Source organism: Schistosoma haematobium, chromosome 1, assembly GCF_000699445.3.
Source record: "Schistosoma haematobium chromosome 1, whole genome shotgun sequence".
NCBI lineage: Eukaryota > Metazoa > Platyhelminthes > Trematoda > Strigeidida > Schistosomatidae > Schistosoma > Schistosoma haematobium.
Window position 1 is genome coordinate 55,512,722 of NC_067196.1, and position 21,146 is coordinate 55,533,867.

Here is a 21,146-nt window from a genome sequence, read left to right on the forward strand (position 1 = left end):
GGAGCCTCAACCACGTGCTGAGGTAATGAATTCCACCAGTTGATGATTCAGTTTCAGTTTCAGTTTCAGTTTGGGAAGGACAGGAGGCTCGATGGCCTATGTTAGTCCTGGCAATGGTGGTCTCTCAGTTGATCCAACTTTCTTTTGAAGGAGTCGACGGATGGAGCCTCAACCACGTGCTGAGGTAGTGAATTCCACTCGTTGATGATTCGATGGGAAAGTCGATAGTCAGCTGACAAGTAATTTGTTCTCGGCTTATGAACATTTTTGGAGTGTCCTCGTAAATTCTCTGTTTTGGAAGACAAGAAAAATGGGGGCATGTTAGGTGCAAATTTATCACTAAGCAATTTGTAGACTGTAATCAAGTCGCCTCAAGTTCTGCGATAAGACAACGGGAAAAGGTTCAGCTTGGCCAGTCGAGATTCATACGGAAGCTTCGCTATTGCGGGAACCAGCTTAGTCGCCGTTCTCTGAACCTTTTCCAGAAGCTCACTGTCTTTTTTTAAGCAGGGGCTAGCCACTTGTATGCAGTACTCAAGTTTGGGACGTACGAACACTGTATACAAAGTCAAAAACGTCTTAGTGTCGACATGACTAAAAGCCCTACGTATTGACCATAACGTTCTAAAACTTTTGGCGGCTATTGCACGGCAGTGTGCAGTAGTCTTTAGGTCTTGACTAACGATAACTCCTAAGTCATTATATGTCTGGACGACAGGTAGCTCAGTGTTATTCATCGTATATGTATCTGTACCTTGATGACCGATATGCATCACAACACTTGGAAGTATTTATCGGCAACTGCCATGTTTGAGACCATTCAGATAACTTCTTCAGGTCATTTTGAAGTTCTAAGCTATCACTCTTACATCGTATCGTTCTCCATATCTTGACATCGTCAGCATATAGCAAGACCGATGATGATAGGAGACAAGGAAGGTCATTTACATATAAGAGGAATAGCACTGGCCCCAAAACTGTACCCTGGGGCACTCCGCTAAGCACAGTTTCCCAGCTAGATAACTTTGAATTCACCCTTACTCTTTGTTGACGCCCAACTAAGAAGTCTTTTATCCACATCAATAAATTACCTCCAATCCCGATATGTCTTAACTTATATAACAGCCGGTTGTGCGGAACTTTGCCAAAAGCTTTGCTAAAATCAATAAAGGCGACGTCTACAGGTAGCTTTTCGTCCTTAAGAGCACACCAGCTTTCACGAGCCACTAATAAGTTAGTGAGACAAGAATAACCTATTCTGAAGCCATGCTGCTTCTCCGAGAGGAGCCGGTTTTATCGAGATACTTAAACAGCTCCTTCCGAATAATCTTTTCTAAGCTTTTAACAACCACACTAGTTAGGCTAACGGGGCGGTAGTTCTCAGGTTTGTGTTTCGTGCCTGTTTTGAAGATAGGACTTACTATGGCGTTTTTCCAATCTTTCGGTAAGCGACCCTGCGTAACGGATAGGTTAAAGCAGGTATTTAAAGGGCCTGCAACGAAGTTAGATAATTCCTTCAGTAGCCTAGGATGTAATTCATCGGGCCCCGTGGATTTACCTATGTCAAGCTTATTTAGCAGACCAAAGACATCGAGTTCTTTAATGGTCACACTATCCAGTGTATGTGTGGGAGGATCTGTATGCACTGACTGGAAGGGTGATTCTATGGTATATACGTTGCTAAAGTAGTTCGAGAACACTTGAGCCTTACCGAAGTCGTCCTCCACTAATGATGAAGCAGTACTGTCTCCCCATAGAGCAGGAATATTTCCTCTTCTCCTTCGTCCTTTGGTTTATATAGGAATACAAACGCTCAGGACATTCTATGGATTCCTTAACAATCTTTTCTTCGTACAATTTTCTAGACTTACGGAGGGTCGAGGCACAAGTGTTCCGAGCCTTTCGATACTGAGATTTTGACTCATCAGTCCCCAGTAACCTAAATATATCCCACGTTTTCCTTTTCTTACGGAGAAGGATACGGACCTCCCTACTGAACCATGGTGGTGAGTTTTTCGGCCCCTTTGGTATAGTCCAAGGGGTGTGAGGTGTGGTAACTTTCAATTATGAATTTCGAAATGCGTCCCAGGCCGTTTCAATGGAGGACTCTGTGTCTATTGTCCAATCTACTAACGATGCTGAGTGCATGATATCTGGTATGTTTGCTTTCCAGACGTTAGGTCTGGATTGGACTGACGCGTGCTCGTGACTGACAGTTATATGGAAGTCGAAAATTAAAACTGCGTGATCACTTTTACCTAGGGGTGGCATATAATGGAGGTTTGCAACGTCATTTTCATAGTGAGTCAGTATGAGATCTAATAAGGATGATTCAGTGTCTGGGTCGTACCTATTCGCTTCTTTCACATGTTGCACTAGGGCACATGTGATAACCGCATCAAATAGTTCCTGCTCGGAGGAATTTTCTGACGATTCAGTTCGCAGATTTTCCCAGTCTACCATCGGTGCACTAAAGTCCCCTAGGATTAGACATCGACCACTTTGTGACCAACTATTGAGACTGCTTAACAGGATCTCATTTGCCTCACAGCTTGGACTGCGATAGACCAAACCAATCAGCAGCTCTTGTCCCTTGCATTTCAAGCGGCAACTAATTCACACGTCCCACTCTCATGGGATACACTGTCGATAATGGCAAATGGAATAGCAGTTCTAATTAATAGAGCTACTCCCCCTCCTTTGCGCTTTTGTATTCCGTCGGCCTTTACTAACGTAAAACCCTCGAAATCAAGTTCCATACTATCCATAGCCTGTGTCAGCCAGGTTTCTGTAACTGCGATTATGTCTGGCTTTGTAGAGTCAATCTGTACACCTAGTTCCGATCGCTTATTAAGTAAGCTTCGTGCATTAATGTAGCAGATCCGAAGCCTATTTAAGTGGCTTCAGCATCATTCTCTGTCGAAGTCTTACAACCCGAAAATTTACAATTTTTAGGTCCTTTTCGCCAGCGTCTAACCTATGTTGTAGTTATTTTTCGGCTTCCCGCCTTTTTAAACGGTCTGCCAACGGTATGTCCTAACGGATAAAGACTCCTGAACCCTTTAATTTGTGTCCATTTTGTAAAATTAGGTCGCGTTTGTTCGAAGATTTGAATACTACTTTAAGCAGTCTGGATTGATTTGGTTTCAAATTCGCTAGACTCCTTAGTCTGTACACCTTTAGCAAGGCGACCTCGGTGATATTTTGAGACATGAGTTGATCAAGCAGCTGTTTAATCAGCACAATGTCATGTTTAAAATGAGCTTTTGGTTCAGTGCTCTCGATCCCCTTGATTCTATGAAAAATAACTGATCTGTCGCTGTGATCAACTTTCGATTTTTCGACTACTTTTATGGGGGCAGGATTCCCTTTTATATCGCTACGTTGTTTCTTCCTTACAACCTGCACTCATTCGTCAATGGTGCTAGGAGGAACAACAACAGTTGCGTCAAATCTACTGTTGGATTCCGGAGGGTTGTCGACGACCTGGGAGGTCAGGTTGTGTTTTCCGCTAAAAACCGATCGAGCCTTGCGATTGCGGCTTCTAGGCGTTTCCTGTGGGATCCCATCTGGGAGACGGGAAACAGAAGAACCTACTTTCCTTGAGCTTTTGTTTAAGGCAGGCCTATTTGGAGACTGCTTTTCCTTATTTGATCGATGTGAGTCACCTATTTTCGAACTCACTTGAGTTTGCTTCATATCAATTTGCGTGTCGACAGATCGAGTGCCGTTTGATGTGTCCCGACTACGCTTGCTAAAACACTTTTTCACAGAATCTACTAGTAAGATGACCTCGGTTAACAAGCTGTTTGCATCCGAACAGCACTGTTGACAAAGCCATACGCAACCCTTTTCACTGAACCGTTTGAAAGCTGCAAGCGTTAAATTCGTGCAAACCTCGTGGTACCAGCCTTTGCAGTCATCGCACTGCATTCCGCTTTCAATGGGATAACAACAACCCGGACGTTGGAAACTGCTTTTTTTGCACTGGCCAGTCATCAGAAAGGGATCCTTTTCAAAAAAGAGCGAGATGCGATAATGCTTAGAGACAAGAAATTATCTGTGACCAAAAAAGTGGAGAACTGTAGATTGTTAGGACCAAAAGTACTAACAGATACAGTAGAAAATAAGGTACTCAAGAGTACCGAAGAAAAACTAATTGAGAAACAGTAAACGATACTCTAGTCGAATACCTTAACTGAAATGAATTCAATGAAAGTGAAAACAGTAGTCTTGATAGGTAATAAACGATCAAAACAATAACATTTACTCAGGGAGGAAAAATACCACTGTCCTTTTTACTTAGCGCGCGACAACAATTAGTTTGGGAAAGAAAAGAAAGTAGATGTTCTTTGCTAGTCTTGTAAAAAGCAATTTTCCGCCAATCTGAATTTTTAAGTGCCTCTGCAGATTTGGGTTTAATTACGAGTAGAGTTTATAAGTTTTGTTCATTGATGAACCTGTGAGAAAGGCGAAAGGCAACTGATAAAATTTTTTCATGGTTCGCGAACTTTTTCAGAGTATTCTCATAAAGTATGTCATGGAGAGCAGGAACAGTGAGGGCATATATGACATTTGTACAAACTAATGTTTCGTTGGAAAATGACAGACCGGTCTAACATATCGGTCGACTTTATCGTCGCTGTGGTCTAGTGGTTGTTACATTGCGTTCTGACCACAATCACGCAGGTTCGAATGCTGGAAGTGAAACTACGTTGATCTTCAAAACGCTATGTTTCAAAAAGGTGCAGTAATCTATAACTTCTTATGATTATATTTTCTTTTGTATTCTTGTTGCGTCAAAAAGCATTCTTAGTTTACTTCAACTTGAAATATTTCGGTTAAGGTTTGAGATTTGCCTAATTCTGTCTTGTGGTACTTTCTTTCTCGTTGATTCTGACACTTGTGTTCGTGTTGTTATAATATTGTTTTAAACCTTCTTAAACGTATTACAATATTTGGAAGTATTATAAATATGGACAGCCTAATTCTTTATTCCTTGTGGAGGAAGGAATACCGTAAGGTACGTACAAAGTGGTGCTATGAGATGTGTACCTCCGACCGCGTATAAAAAATTATTGAAGCCTAACCTTACTGAGCCTCTTTGTTTTGGCCGTTTAGAGGAATGATAATGGTTGTGCTGGTAATACAAGTACTGACATTGAACAAAGTGTGTCAGTTTAGTGCGTGCTATTACGGGACGTGTTGAACACTCGACTGCGATTGACGGAAAATTAAAATTTCTAATGAAACTAACGAGGAGTGAAGTGCCACTAGAGACCCTTCGACAAAATGGTTAGGAAAATCTTCGTTTAGTGGGTCTTCAAATAGTCAGGTCTTAAAAGAGGATGCTACAAAGGCCTATGTAAATAGGTCGTTTTCCCTAGGAGTTTTATATACCAACATTCATAGTCTAAGAAATAAATTCTATGATATAGGAGCACTAGTAGAAAAATTAAGGCCACTCACTGAACTTGTTACAGAGACTTGATAATTACATGACTTCGACACCACTTCAGAATTACCCGGATACCACTACCCAAGGTGTGGTAGACATAGATGTAGGAAAGGTGGCGTCCTTCATAACTAACCAATAATATAAATAACTACTCCTTTGCTTGTGAATCCCATGATAGTGTAACTTGTGAAGTCATTAGCTGCGAGCTGGCTATCAGATGTGGTACATTTATACTCGGTGTCATCTGTCGCAGCCCGATCTGCTCAGTTGATGGCTTTATTTTAGAGCATGTTCAAGCCAAGAGTTACACTTGTAGGGCCAATGAAACGTCACTGAGCCCTAGTCAAATCATCCGGCAGTTGAGTCACTGAATATCGAACAAATTATCCATCCTCGTCAAGGATAACCAACGTGCATCAGTTAATCGTACGCCACGGACTGGCCCATACGGCGGTGGTCATACTTTCGCTTGTATCCACTTTAACTAATATATTTCTATAATGACGTCCTTTGTGTTTTACAGTCTTCAAAGCATCTATGAGTACCATGATACGTCAACGGGGTAGTCCACTTAAGGTGCTGATAATGAGGTGTGACTTCAACGTTAGCTGGTTCGTTACAACATTCCCATCTAAGTCGAGTAGGCCTCTAATCGTTCGACATAGATCATCTACGTTTATGATCGACACACTGATGCTGTCCAAAGAAGCCCGTAAAGCAGTTATGAGATGGGAATCTCATTAAAACAGGATCATTGAAACAACTTTTAAAATGAATAAATAAAGGATTAAAACGAATTTCATCCAATGCTATGCACCTACCAATCATAGCAACGACGACCATAAGGATATTTTATGAGAATTTGCATTAGATTGTAAAGAAAAGCTCAGAAAATGGTGTGAACATCCTGATGAGAGACGTAAACGCCAAATTCTGAATGGACGACACTGTGTTTGATGTTATCACTTGAAGTTATGGACGGGGAGAAAGGATCGAGAATGATTAGATATTTGCAGAATTACGTGCATTCAACAAAATGGTTGAAAACTTCACGCCTTTATCATGAAACTAATGGCTGCTGTATATAGATGGACCACCGTCAGTGATTGAATGGGTACGATAGATACATTGTATCTTTACTTCCTAAAGGTTTTTAGAGAGTTGATAGTACGTGTTTTATCAATGAGATCAAGTTGATGGGTACTGAGTCACCACAAACACATTGACTTATATCATGCTTAAACAATTAAACAATCAAGTTCAGAACAAAAGCTCCTTTTTAGGAGCAACAGAATGTCCAGAAGTGACCTAAAGGGGTTTTAAATTGTTTATCAGAGTGGAAGACTTTACTTAAACTGTGTAACTGTTACTTAGTTGTGAAAATAGAAGTTAAATTAAACTAACTGCACCATTCTAGTGTGCAGACAATTCGTGACATCAATTATTGAAAACTAAACACGACATCTCACACACTTTGAATATGACAACACTTTACTTTTCATCCAAACTATTCTCTAACTTGATGGATATTTTCATTATATCTTAGTATTTTGGTGACTACAGAAAAATCTCTACCAATCACTTTGTAACTTAATACAATAGGACTAAACCTAAAATAAAAAGTTACATCATCAAAATACAGACAAAAATGAAGGTCTGTGAGATAACAATCAAATGTAATAAGGTTTAATTATGATGTATTCATCAAGTGTTTAAAGGAAGGAGGTTTGCAAATAAAAACAGTGGACCAATTCATTATTATCTATGAGATAGAAATAAGTTCATTCCTAGGTAAAAAGCCTAGCATAGGGACAAATATGCACAAAATACTGTCCAAATAAAAAGAACATAAGTATACAGAAAGTATAACAAACTGAAAATAAACAAAAAAATGTCAAGCCGGAAACAATTGATTCCATATTACTTTATATATCTGAAGTTTAGATAAAAAGTGTAAAAAATAAATGCATTGCTATCATGTTTGTAAATGAGATGAAATTCTACTCAAACCTCAGCTATTGGCACCTAAACAAAGGGTAGAAAAGCAACAACCAATATAATGAATAGAAACGGAATCTTTTTCAAAAGTTATGTAATTAATATCTATGAGAAATAATATCCAGTTTCAAAGCAGTTTTGGTGAAGGAACAGATTATTTTAGTTTAAAATGACTAGAGAGTCATGATTAAATAAAAATAAGCATCGATAATTTGTTTTGGATTTTAAACTTAAACTCTTTCGTGTTTATTTTTTATGTATTACAATACACTACTTTACAATAGTTGATGGTTTATGTTATTACCAATCATTTTGAAGCTTATACCAGTTGACTTCTCTGATATGTTACCTGCTTTTAATCCTAAATGTTTGCAGGTGTTCCTAAAATTTGATTTCATTTTCGTATTTTTTTGCATTCATTTAAAGTTTCCTTCAATATCACAATCTTCGTGCTAAAATATAACCACTCAAACAAACGATCACTTCAACATTAGGTAAACTGAATGTCCGATTTCTGTTTACATTGAATAACATCTGTTGAATAAAATATTTATATTTTGAAAACGCACACTCTATCAATTCACTACATACTCCATTTTTGACTATTAATAATCCCTTAATTCTTTGTTTCTCAAGTTAAAACGAATATGCCACTATCGAATTATAAGAGATAGTGTAAAGATGATAGGAAATAGTAATACCGTAGTGTAACTCACTGACAAAGTACGGATGCATGAACGTAGCTTTTAGCTAAACTTTAAATGTATTTATGATCATCACTTGTATTTACCGGATCTTGTTTTAAGAACATGTTCATGATATTCTAAACACGAACTCCCTCTTTGGATCATCTCAATGTGTCCTCATTATTTTATCTGCTCTTGCGGAGCAGATTTTATCGATTACAAGGTGTGCGTTCGTTCTAAACACATTCCAAATAATTGTTCTTGTTATATATATAAGGGTGAATCAAAATTAGTAAACTACTTAAATTCTGGATAAAAATTCCAACTAAATATCAGTAAAAATTGTTTATAACTTCAAACGGAGCAGATGAAATGAATTATAGACCAAAAACTCGTACACGACAAAATTCTAGCGATTTATTGGTTCAATTCTATAATTCACTCTGATCCTTCTGCTTCTAAATTCCCTAACTGTTCAGTAGATTTTTGTCATCATCTGTTGACTTCATTCTCACCCTCTTGAGAAGCACCTATTCGAAACCCAATTGCTATTCTACCCAGCTGAAAACTACCTTTACTTCAACACCGTTCATTACACCTTTCATTCAAGTACATAAAAATGTTCCAACAATTTGTTAATAACGCTGTATTAATTTACTATCCATTAACATACTCTATAAATAATAACTACAAAATCATTTGTATCAATTAAAGTGCTAATATCATCAAAATAAAAATTGCTTGACTGAATTATCACGGGTTGTTTTCTTGGTAACATTCGTGATTAATTTTATCATCGAATAAAAATAATTTCTCATATGTAATGGGTGACAATCTTGTTCACTTACATAATTATTCAAGTATCATCATCTTTACACTGTCTCTTATAATTCGATAGTGGCATATTCGTTTTAACTTGAGAAACAAAGAATTAAGGGATTATTAATAGTCAAAAATGGAGTATGTAGTGAATTGATAGAGTGTGCGTTTTCAAAATATAAATATTTTATTCAACAGATGTTATTCAATGTAAACAGAAATCGGACATTCAGTTTACCTAATGTTGAAGTGATCGTTTGTTTGAGTGGTTATATTTTAGCACGAAGATTGTGATATTGAAGGGAAATTCAATTGAATAATATGAATATAGAAACTAGTTTATCTCACCTCATCAGTTTTGCTGTACTCATGATGTCGATTATGATGACGATGATGCAAGCATTGAGAGTTTTGATGAGGATGTCGACTTGTAACAGGATTATTAGGCGCTGAATGTTTAGTATCATCTGACAACAAAGTATGTGGCAATTTAATACTTTCTGACGGACTAGAATGAATTTGGCAAGTTGAACTTTTCACTTGAACTGTTTGAGATGATGGTAATACATTTGAATGCAGTTGTATGTAGTCTTCTTCATCTATCGGATGACAACTCTTTTTTGATTTATTAACATCAACAGAACAGTTATTAACCAAGTTATTATTATTATGATTTATAGTTGTATGGAGCTGTTTGGCACTAATTTTAGGAGAATTAATGTTATTTTTATTGCTATTATTTTGGTTTTCAGAATTATCACTTTCTTCCAATGAGTTACCTGAAAAATGAATAAACTTCTTACGATAAGTAAAATAATTCTTTGAAAATACAATGAAAATATATCATTCAGACATCCCGAAAAGTTAATTGAACAAAGAAACCTATTACACTTCGAAGTATTACATTTACCTTCATGAGTTTTAACGGATTGATAAAAGGCTATTATTGAGAAAAAACTACATTTCGTTTTACTAGAGACAATTTTCACTACTTTCTTGAACTGTTTGATCGAATAGTTTATTTAATTTTGTGATCACTCTCGATGCAGCCGGAAAATCATTAAAAATTCACGAGGCGTCTAATTCTAGTTCGCAACTATAATGTTCACCACTAATTCTTGCTTGATATTGAATCAAGAAATATCAAGTCTCATGATGAGTTATTCTTAAATGATCGGTAATATAAATCTCAAATCATTTTTGGATTTTTCAGAGATTTTCATATAATGACCCAGTTAAAATTTGTCAATCCATAATAAATATAACCGTAAAACTTCAGAAAATTACATTGTAATTATTACTATTAAATTTGAAACTCGAGTTCTACTGATGACTTTGAGATTAACAATTTTTAATCGCGAAAAAACTAAATTATTCAACCAATAAAACTAGTAGACAAATTTCATAAACCATTGATCGAAAAAACTATCATGATGCAGTAATCTTATGATTGCCTGAGTGTAGATAGTTAAAATATCTATTAAAACGTTTTATACAAATTACATAAGGATACACTAAATACCTATAGGCAATGGTACAATATTATTCCATCGAACCGTCCATAACTCAGAATCAACAGAAGAAAGTGATTGTACTAGCATTGATGGAAAAACACCACGTATAGAATAAAATTGTTGATCTTCATTATTTTTGTTTGATTCAGCCACTAGAAGATCACCTTCCCACCAACCATCATCAATACTATAGCCAGATATTGAAGTTAACTGATCTCGTCTGGTTGCTGTTGATGAATTATTAACTAGATCGTTAATATTAGGAGCACGACCAATCACACGTATAACTGCACCAGCTTTAAAGCTTAATTCATCTGGATTAGTTCCGCGAAAATCGATTAAACTTCTTACAAAAGAACCAGAAAGAGGTGGTTTGGACAATTCATGACTAGAAACTTCTGTGAAATAAACAATTAGAGATAAAATACTTAAACATTTCCAGAGTTTATTTCCTTTAAAAATTACACTGACAAGAAAATTCAAAAATAGCATTACACCTCTAAGAGGATTTATTCAAATCATAATTTTCATATAACTTAATTAAGTAAAGAACACTAAATAGGATAAATGAAACATTTGGCTAGTAGTTATTTTATAACTATCAGAAGTTTGATATAGTTTCATGCTTGTATGCATCAAATACTTTTCAAAGTAATAACCTACGACAATCTGAACAGTTAGTACCGTTTCCGACATTCATATGAATAAAATATCAAGTGGGTTGAAAATTTTATAATTCCAGGAACTTTGAGATTTATATTAATAGGTTTTTAAATAAATAAACTTTAAGAATTCCCTAGATAATGATGAGCTCTTTAAATCAGGGAGAGTGATAGAGTAATCATGTAAGTGGAATAAATAATACTGTGATTTCTTGAGTTATAAAGAAAATATAATAGTAGAATGCAGATCTGCTTGTTATCTTATTATTCAGATTGGCAACTGAGAGTAGAGGGAATTAGGTAGATTCATAGGAGTTAGAAGTCCCGGTCTTTGCTCTATTAGCTAAAGAGATTGCCGTTGATCTAATCGGCATATGGTAAAGTAGTCATAAGCAGACTGTATAATTAAGCGACCGTAACTTATGTGAGAATGTAAATGGTCAAATTCATAACAGTCTTCAATTATAATTCCCATAAATATCGATTAGTAATAAGACGAAATACCAGTTACAATAAACATTTTAGGTCTCATATGGCAACTGATATCAATATATATCATTAACGAATTCACAGGAAAAACAGCCAGAGATATTGAACTGTTCTACAATTCTACATGATTTTTGTGAAAAATGGTAAATTCAAGTAAACTGTATTAAGCTCTTCATAAGCTAAACGTACCATCTGAGCATAAAAGTCGAGGTGGATCTATTTCAGGAGGAAGGGATACAAACGTAGGATCCACTTGATTAGGCTTCTTAGAGTTTTTCTGATCAATGTCTTCGGAACAATTAGTTAATTTAGAATGAAGGATGTCATTTCCACTAGTATTCAGCGTTGAGATACTTTGATTACTATTATCACCGTTCATAATGATTTTTGAGTTGTGTTTAGGCACATCTATGTTAGATAGTTTTAAGTAGCTTATCGGAACCAAACCTTCATTTCCATCTATTAAACTTCTTACCTGAAGTTGAGATGAATACGAACACTTAGAAGGAAGCAGGATGAATATACAACGTTAATTATAAATCTCATTTCATAAGACAAAAATATGTAAACAGTATTTAACAATGCCGAACTGATATCAGACGAAATAAAAACAATTGATATTCATCCAAGTTTACGAAACGTAATGAGAAAATACTTATTAATTATAAATATACAATTTAACACATATATGTACGATAAAAGATTGGTTGTTGTGGAAAAGGAGCTATTTTCTGTGATTATAATACATGGTTTGTTTGGTGAACACTGTAAGCGAATTTCGGGGAACTGACAAAAAAATCCTCAGTGCAAGGTTGATAAAAAAATATAGGATGAATAGTATTTAAAGAAATATCAAGTATATTGCTTTAATATAGTGGCTAATAAATCCATTAATTCAATACCACGTATATACTTCATATCTGATAGGTATTTAGAGTAATTACGTTATATGTCTAGCCTGGCTATGTATTTTCAAGTATAAAGTTTTAAGATGATGATGTTAAATTGATTCTCAATAAGCTACTTCATTATCACAGGAAGTAACAATGAAGCAAACAGTCTATAAAATGGAATATCCTATTAATTCATGCACCAACTAACCAATCGTATCAAAAGTAATAGACATTTCATTTACAATTGAGACTATAAGTACTGATAATTCTACTTACATGGATACCTAAGTCTCAGTACAACGAAAAGATGTGTTACGATACTAAAAATAATGTTGACTAAGATACTATAGTCTACTAGGTTGTTTGTATAGAGATTTATATAGTTTGAAGGTAATATTTATTCTACTCCGAAGTCAAAGAGAAAATCAGTGAAAATCACAATGTACTGGATAGCTGTTTTGTTTTGCTTTGGAAGTCTCTAGAGGTCCACTTCAATGACCCCATGCACAATACAGGATATGAACATGTATGGTCTCCCCAATGATACCACATCATGAAGAGGATTGTCTTTATCAAACTAAAAAAAAATTACAAAAAACTTCAGTAGATTATAATCTATTTCAATAGTGGTTAAGTTTATGATTAACTTCCTGAAATTATGGTTATAAATGTTGATTGGTAGATTCAATCAAACTGAAAACGAGATAGAAAATCCTTGAAGATAGTCGTTAAACATTGGCGTATATCAAACATCAAAGTCGGATGCCTGAACAATTAAAGGAGGTTCAAAAGTCCTGCACCGAATTCCGCATGGGTCGCATGTATTCAAGTGTTGAGGAATCATAAACTAGTATTTAATAAGAATCCAGTAATTCCCATTTCTTTCTTATAAACATACACATACAAACACATCCTCTTCAGCAAGATTTGAGATGAAGAACTAGTACCAACAGATTGGAAAGAAGGGAACCTGGTCAAGATACCAAAGAAGGACGATCTCAGCAAATGTGAGAACAAAAGAAGCATCACACTTCTCTCAATACCAGGAAAAGTCTTCAACAGGGTATTGTTAAACAAAATGAAGGACTCCGTAGACGCCCACCTCCGGAACTGACAAGCTTGATTCCATAAGGATGGATCATGTACAGACCGAATCGCAACACTACAGATCATTGCGTAACAATTAATTGAATGGGATCCATCACCCTACATCAACTTCATTGACTACGAGAAAGCGTTTGAAAGCGTGGATAGAACAACACTATGGAAGTTTCTTCGACACTACGGCGTGCCTCAGAAGATAGTCAATATCATACGGAATCCTTATGATGGATCAAACTGCGAAATCGTGCATGGAGGACAATCGACAGACTCGATCGAGGTAAAGACCGGTGTTAGGCAAGGTTGCTTACTCTCGCCCTTCCTCTTTCTCCTGGTGACCGACTGGATCATGAAGACGTCAACGTCTAAGGGGAAGCATGGGATACAGTGGACAGCTAGAATGCAGCTGAACGATCTAGACTTCGCAGATGATCTGGCTTTTCTATCGCACAAACAACAAATGCAGGAGAAGACGGCCAGTGTAGCGGCAATCTCAGCAGCAGTAGGTTTCAATATACACAAAGGTAAAAACAAGATTCTCCGATAAAACACAGCATGCAACAATCCGATCACAATTGACGGAGAAGATTTGGAAGATGTAAAAACCTTTACGTATTTGGGCAGCATCATTGACGAACAGGGTGGATCTGATGCAGATGTGAAGGCGCCGATCGACAAAGCAAGAGCAGCATAATTACAACTGAAGGACATCTGGAACTCAAAACAACTGTCAACCAATACCAAGGTCAGGATTTTCAATACAAATGTCAAGACAGTTCTGCTGTATGGGGCGGAAACCTGGAGAACCACGAAAGCCATCATCCAGAAAATACAGGTGTTTATTAACAATTGTCTACGCAAAATACTTCGCATCCGTTGGCCGGACACTATTAGCAACAACCAACTGTGGGAGAGAACAAACCAGATCCCGGCGGAGGAAGAAATTAGGAAGAAGCGCTGGAAGTGGATAGAACACACATTGAGGAGAGCAGAAAACTGCGTCACAAGGCAACCCCTCACATGGAATCCTCAAAGCCAAAGGAAAAGAGGAAGACCAAAGAACACATCACGCCGAGAAACGGAGACAGATATGAGAAGAATGAACAAGAATTGGATAGAACTAGGAAGGAAGACACAGGACAGAGTGGGTTGGAGAATGCTGGTCGGCGGCCTGTGCTCCATTGGGAGTAACCGGTGTAAATAATTCCTATTTCTCTCTTATAAACATACTGTTAATAACTGGTTAGACAAATAGTTTATCGTATGTGCTAACTTTCATAATTATGTTTAAATTACTGAAAATATTTGACTACGTGTAGCATATTTTTAAATCCTAATCACTTTCTTTTAATATTATTTATTGGTGAATGATCGCTGAATTATATATAAATCATTATATACTGTGTTAGAATGTATCTGATGTAAGATTTGAATGAACATAATCAACTTGCGGAACGTCTAATAGTTCAAGAAAATACTACCAGTTGTCTATAAGTATGCAAAACCTTAAAACTTTAGCTGGTTTACATTACTTGAGAGCTGACTTACTACTACTAATAAATAATAATAAATAATTCAATAAATAACTTGATACTTTTATAATTCAAATGCATAACGTACTTTTATCCATCCATTTTGAGGTTCGTTATTCAATAAGACAACAGTTTCATGCACGACGAGGTCTAATTCATTAGATTTTTTAGCTCTAAATTCATGTACAACAGTTGCTCGACGCAAACGATTATTTTCAGACCATATGGCTTCAAAATCTATATCGTCTTTATTATTTGTCAAATTATTGGAACTACCAATACGTATAGATAAAAATGAATTCAATGTACCATTTGGATGGCTTTTATTACTATTCTTATCATTATTAATAGTTGATCTATGGACAGTTATGTCGTCATGAGTTCGTGAACTGATTTGTGAAACATTTTGATAATCGTGTTTTACACGCGTTTCGTTGTTATTTGGAAATAAATCATTCTGATTTAAACAATTCAATTTTGTGCTCGTCTGAGATGATGATCTATAAGTTGGATGAGGAGTTCTATCAGTGGAGTTATCCATTTGGCCAGAGGTTGATGGTCTAGGGACTAACGAAATATGGAGAAGAAAAAACGCGTCATTGATAGACTTCTGTTTTAAACAAATATACTGATAGGTGACAATATCGATTTTGTGATGAACAAATCGTCTAAAATAAGTGTTTAGTAGTAAAAGTAACGAATTAAAGTCCTGTGGTAATATGTATCTTGACTATTGACCATGTTAACAGACATTCACGGAAGCAAACACGAAATGGTAGAGCAATCTATCATTATATGAAGTATACCAACATTGTAATGTATACAACTTAGGATAGGTTATCAAAGTACCCAGTTTATTTTTCTTTATAACTTAATGAATAAAGTGACTTTTTGGTATAAAGAAGAATAATTCAAAGTCTTAATGCATTTTTTGTTAGGTTTGAGGAGAGATCAATTCATCACCAACACAAGGATAAGAGGACTACTTATAATTAAGAAATAGTTAGTTTTAGTAATGTAATCTTAAGGAGGGATGAATATTGAAGATGAAACTTTCGGTGGAAAATGTCTGCAGAATGAATAAATATATCATTGAAGGACTGCAGGAACCATTGACAAGCAGTAAGTTAGACGATACAGTAGTTGTACCTGTTTCACCTGGCATTCCATTAATGGTAGTTTCAGAAACATATCCTATGATGGGCTCAAACCCAGTTGTGTCTAAAGCAGAATGTATAACTAGTGAATTGTTAAGCTCACAACAAGACGATATATTAAATGTACATGAAATTGGAGCAATACTGGAGGAACTAACAACACAATATTCAGTAAATGAACCCCAATCGGAATTAATAAAATATTCAAAAAGCATTGTGGTCGTGAACCCCTACCTTACAAAAATATAGAAGTAAGAAGAGAAAACGGGTAGATTATAAAAGGTGAGCTCATCGTATTATGGGAGGATCATAGAATTTTCCATGGGGATGGAAAATGTTGGTAACTCAGAATTATACAACATTTATTGGGATCTAACCACGGATGTTCTTCTTGTCGAATCATTTCTAGTTTTAAGAGATCGAAGACGCAAAGCACGTGGACACTCCTACTATTCTTCATAAAAGAAGAAATGTTTTAGCAAGATAAATGTTGAGGAATTTGAAATTTCCAGAGCTATTTCTCAAATTATTGTTTATATATTTATTTTACAACTGGCAAATAGCTGTATGGTTACATTTCTTTATTGCCCTTACTATAAGCTTTCAGTCAAACTATTTACTGCTTTAATATTCCCTAGTTAATGCTAACTGATAATGTATTCTTTGTTTTGCCCCCTACCATTAATGACTTGATTGGTTTTAATGTTGGAATTCTTATTTTCTGTCCTGTACGGCCTGGCATTTTCAGTGTGTTATCGTATGAGTTTTGAGTCATAAACGAATTGGGTACAATAAAGAACTAGTCTGCTTCCAATCATCAACTTCTGATTGTCTACAGGGTTAGAAGTGGCTCGAGGATCGATAAGCGTTAAGGTCTTGGTTTTTGTTCATTAGTTAGTGTGTAAATTTGTGTAATAAGTAACCGATCTAACAGGGAATATAGTACGTGGTATCTATTAGGATCTTTAGCCATAGCAAAATTGGGGTTTTCTCAAAATATAGCATGAACGAATCTTACTGACTAAATTTGGAATAATCATTCTTTGAGGAAATGGCTTACGGTGAGTCAAGTAACGTCAGAAATTTTAATATTTTTTACTTACTGTGAATTCATTTTTATTTTTAATAATCTACCAGTAAGTATCAAGTCAAACCTTAGCGATGATACTTAAAATCTAGTGTATTTTTATAAGCGGTCTGTGTCGTGACACTAGATTACATTGTAGTTAATATTTTTCGGTACATGTAAGTCGATAGCATGTATTACAATGCAGTATTTGGTACTGTGCATGTTAAAGACCAATACACTTCACCGACAAGAACTTTTTGAATGAGACGTAATAACAACGTTACAAGTTCATTTCATATTTAATTTAAACATTTAATTTAGAATGAACATTTTTGAATATTCAAGTAGTTGGCTATCAATTTAATTGATGAACCACAGAGAATTGAAATCTAGCAGTGTAACATTATTTAGTGGACGTGATAATTAATTAAAAATATCATAGTGGTAGAACGTGACAACAAAGTAAAATGATGGATTTGCTTACAAGTAGATGACCAATTATTAATCCCATTTCTATAAAGTCGATTAGTTGACTGAAAGAAACAAAACAAGCAACAAAAACAAAAGAAAATAGACGTCAACAAGGCAGATAAATGTAAATTAATGATCAGAACTGAGAAGTTTTATACTTTTTTAATTAAAGAAAAACTAGAATCATATTAGTAAATCATTTTGAAGATTCTGAGTTTCCTCAGTTGGATAATATGATCGTCAAAGTTTTATTGGCTACAGTCAACTGCTAATTAAATTAGTGACCACTGATATTTTTGTAGAGTCTGTTGACATTGATTGAATTTCATTGATGACTCGACATAGCGTGTTAAGACGGAATAGGTCAGCGGCAATGTCTCAGATTATAAAGCGGAATAACCCGAGCTTAAATCCCATACAGGGCGTCAAGTTCTTTAAGATTGCAAGTACAACTCAGTAAGGAGTACTGACTAACACGGAGTCTAGGTTTGAGATTTTTCATCAACCATCTACCACTTTTTAATATAATGAAAAATTTGAGATCACATCATCCCAGTGGCAGGACGCATAACTTTCAAATTTCTTTTCCTACAGTAAGTAACTGCTGATTCCTGAAATATTTACATCACAGGCGTAACATATAATTTATACCATTCAATGAATGTAGATGTAATCGTCACTTGAAAAACGATGCTTGCAGTAGAGGGGAACACAGAAGGCAAATACCTTTATATGGTATAAGATAGATTGTATTTGTTTAGAAAGAGCACTGAAGCATAAGTGTTAGTTAACTCCATTTTAAATCATTTGTGATGATGCCTTAAGTAACTAAACTATGCTGTATTTAGCACACTGATGAGAAGTACTGGGTGAATAAACGTTAATTCATTGAAATTATCAGTTAATACATGAAGTCATGTAATCAACGAATGATTTATGACTTTTACACTTCCGATTGTTAAAGTTATAGGTTAGTGCTAAGTTTGATAGCTGCTAAAATGTAATGTCTAATACTTGTCCTGACCTCCAAAATCCATATATCGAAGCCGGGTGGTTGATTAAATAATAGTTCTCATATTGATAGTTACAGTATAACAACCAAACTATCAATAAGATACTTCAATGTAACATTTAAACCTCTTGAAACTGATTCTTGAAAGGAACATTATTTCATCAGACTATAAACACTAGTAAACTATTTTGGTGAGAAAAGATCAGTTTGGAGCTGTTTTTAATTTTATACAAAATATTAAATAATAGATAAAGAGAACATAAATGTGATCCATTGATAACATGATTTGAATTATATAGTTTATATTATTGTAACAATAATTTATAGAGAAATTATAATAACATGTACCAATAGTGTATATCTCGGAACATTTAAATTAACTATTATCTATTATCTGTATAACTAAGTATCTCTTCAGAAATTTATAAAATATTTTGCATATATATGAGAACGGCCTGCTTGGATATCTAGGCTATCTGTTCCTGCCATTTGGATATTTCAACGAGTTATCTGTTCTTTGTTTGTTTTAACACATCATTATGTTTACTAATTGCACAACCTATTCAGGCGCATTTGTGAAAAGTTTACGACTATTCCCTGTACAAGTTACAAAAATATACAACTAGAGATAATGAGGTGGCTGGCAATATGCATTGAAAAGAATGAACATCATTCAGACATCGAGTCCTAGACTGCTAACATCTGACTGGCAAGGTGGACTGCCTTCAATTCCTATTAAGTCTAAACATGTATCGTAATTGTGGTGTAATCACAATTCAAGAATCGTGGTTAAATGATTTACAAGATAATTGCTCAGTATCACTACAGAATTTCAATATTTATCGTCAGTATCAATTAATCAGTAACTTAATGAAATCTGTTGACATACTGTGTGCTGAGAATTTTATATTTTACTGTAAATATAGTACTTATAAAGCCATTATTAATAAATAAATAAATAACCTTAAGCTTATTTGTTATTTGAGATACTGAACAAAAATGTTTAAACTAATAAAAATCGAAAAATGGTAACTATGACGAAAAAGTAAAACAACAAAAACAAATTAACAAATTAAAAAAACATCATATGTTTGTTTCCTAAAATTTACTTCGACATCATCATTATCATCATTATCGTCAACATTGAAACTTCTTTGAAAAGGATAAGTTGTTGTATTACGTCCTAAAAGCTCAGATCCATACGGTGTATAAGAATGATCCCAATCACTTAATAATCTGGAATCATGATCAATAAATTGATTTACACCGGAACTACTAGCTGCACTATCACTACTTCCTTCACCTAAAGGTCGAATAATCGATCGCCGATTGGGTGTGGAATGATTTAACAAACCACTATTTGAATCGTCATTATTTAACTGAACAGCCACAGCAACAGCTGCTGCTTCCGCGGCTATACGAGCTTCAGAAATAAATTCATTTATATCAACTACAAACAGAAAAAGATAATTAAATGATAATAAACAACAGGTAGATATTTAAAAAAATTTTTATATTCAAGATTAAAATGATTGTTTAAGCAGAATAAATACATAGTTTTCATCTTAAAAAAAAAAGAAAAATATAGATTCAGGCAAATGAAAACGTTAGATTGGAATATTTGATTTTATTAATTGGACTGCTAGTAACTATTTTTAATAAAAACGTTTTGAAAAAGAATGTAATTCGATGTGTTGTTCATTGTAACTATAGTATTCGGACAATTATTAATTAGTTAAATGGGTATATATATATATATATTCAATAATATTGGTTGAAAACCAGACCTTATTCTACAACCAATTAAGTAGAAAAACAATGTTCTCAATTTGAAGGGAAATAGAAAGTTTGTTGTACGGATTATTTTTAAATTTTAATTATAGTTTTGATGGATTTTTAAAAGAGGACTATCGTTATTTGAAAATTAATGTATATTATTTTGAGTTAACAAAAACATATGAATGACACAAATAGATCAAGTTGTTTTTTTTAAAAAAAAGTAAATTAATTTTAATAATTGAGATCATTAGCCAATTGAAGCTAGACCGTCATACAAAACTTGGATCGTGGATGCGCACTACTTAGGAGTCTCACAATAGGATGAAATGGCCGTCAAGTGCTTCCAGGTTTTCCATCGTTGTTTAGCTTCAATTGGCTCATGATCTCAACTATTAAAATTACTATAATATCCACAAAACCCCTTCTGATAAAAATAAAAGTGTACATAGACATTAGTTCTGGACACGAGGATTGGTTATTATTTTTAAAATTTACTGTAAGTGTTA

The 21,146-nt window shown here is 34.8% G+C and overlaps 1 protein-coding gene across 1 annotated transcript in view; it reads right to left on the reverse strand.

Annotated features, from left to right (window-relative positions):
- Positions 1 to 6,896: 6,896 nt before the first annotated feature.
- Positions 6,897 to 21,146, reverse strand: part of FCHSD1_1 (F-BAR and double SH3 domains protein 1) — a 40,226-nt gene continuing 25,976 nt past the window's right edge. Inside the window, exons 13-19 of the mRNA XM_051208457.1 lie at positions 19,971 to 20,311; positions 17,863 to 17,911; positions 15,241 to 15,719; positions 11,816 to 12,101; positions 10,484 to 10,873; positions 9,310 to 9,740; positions 6,897 to 7,483 (exon numbers count right to left, since the gene is read on the reverse strand). Coding sequence (XP_051074550.1) covers positions 7,463 to 7,483; positions 9,310 to 9,740; positions 10,484 to 10,873; positions 11,816 to 12,101; positions 15,241 to 15,719; positions 17,863 to 17,911; positions 19,971 to 20,311 — 1,997 coding nt within the window. The 3' untranslated portion in view covers positions 6,897 to 7,462. The remainder of the gene's footprint in view (positions 7,484 to 9,309; positions 9,741 to 10,483; positions 10,874 to 11,815; positions 12,102 to 15,240; positions 15,720 to 17,862; positions 17,912 to 19,970; positions 20,312 to 21,146) is intronic.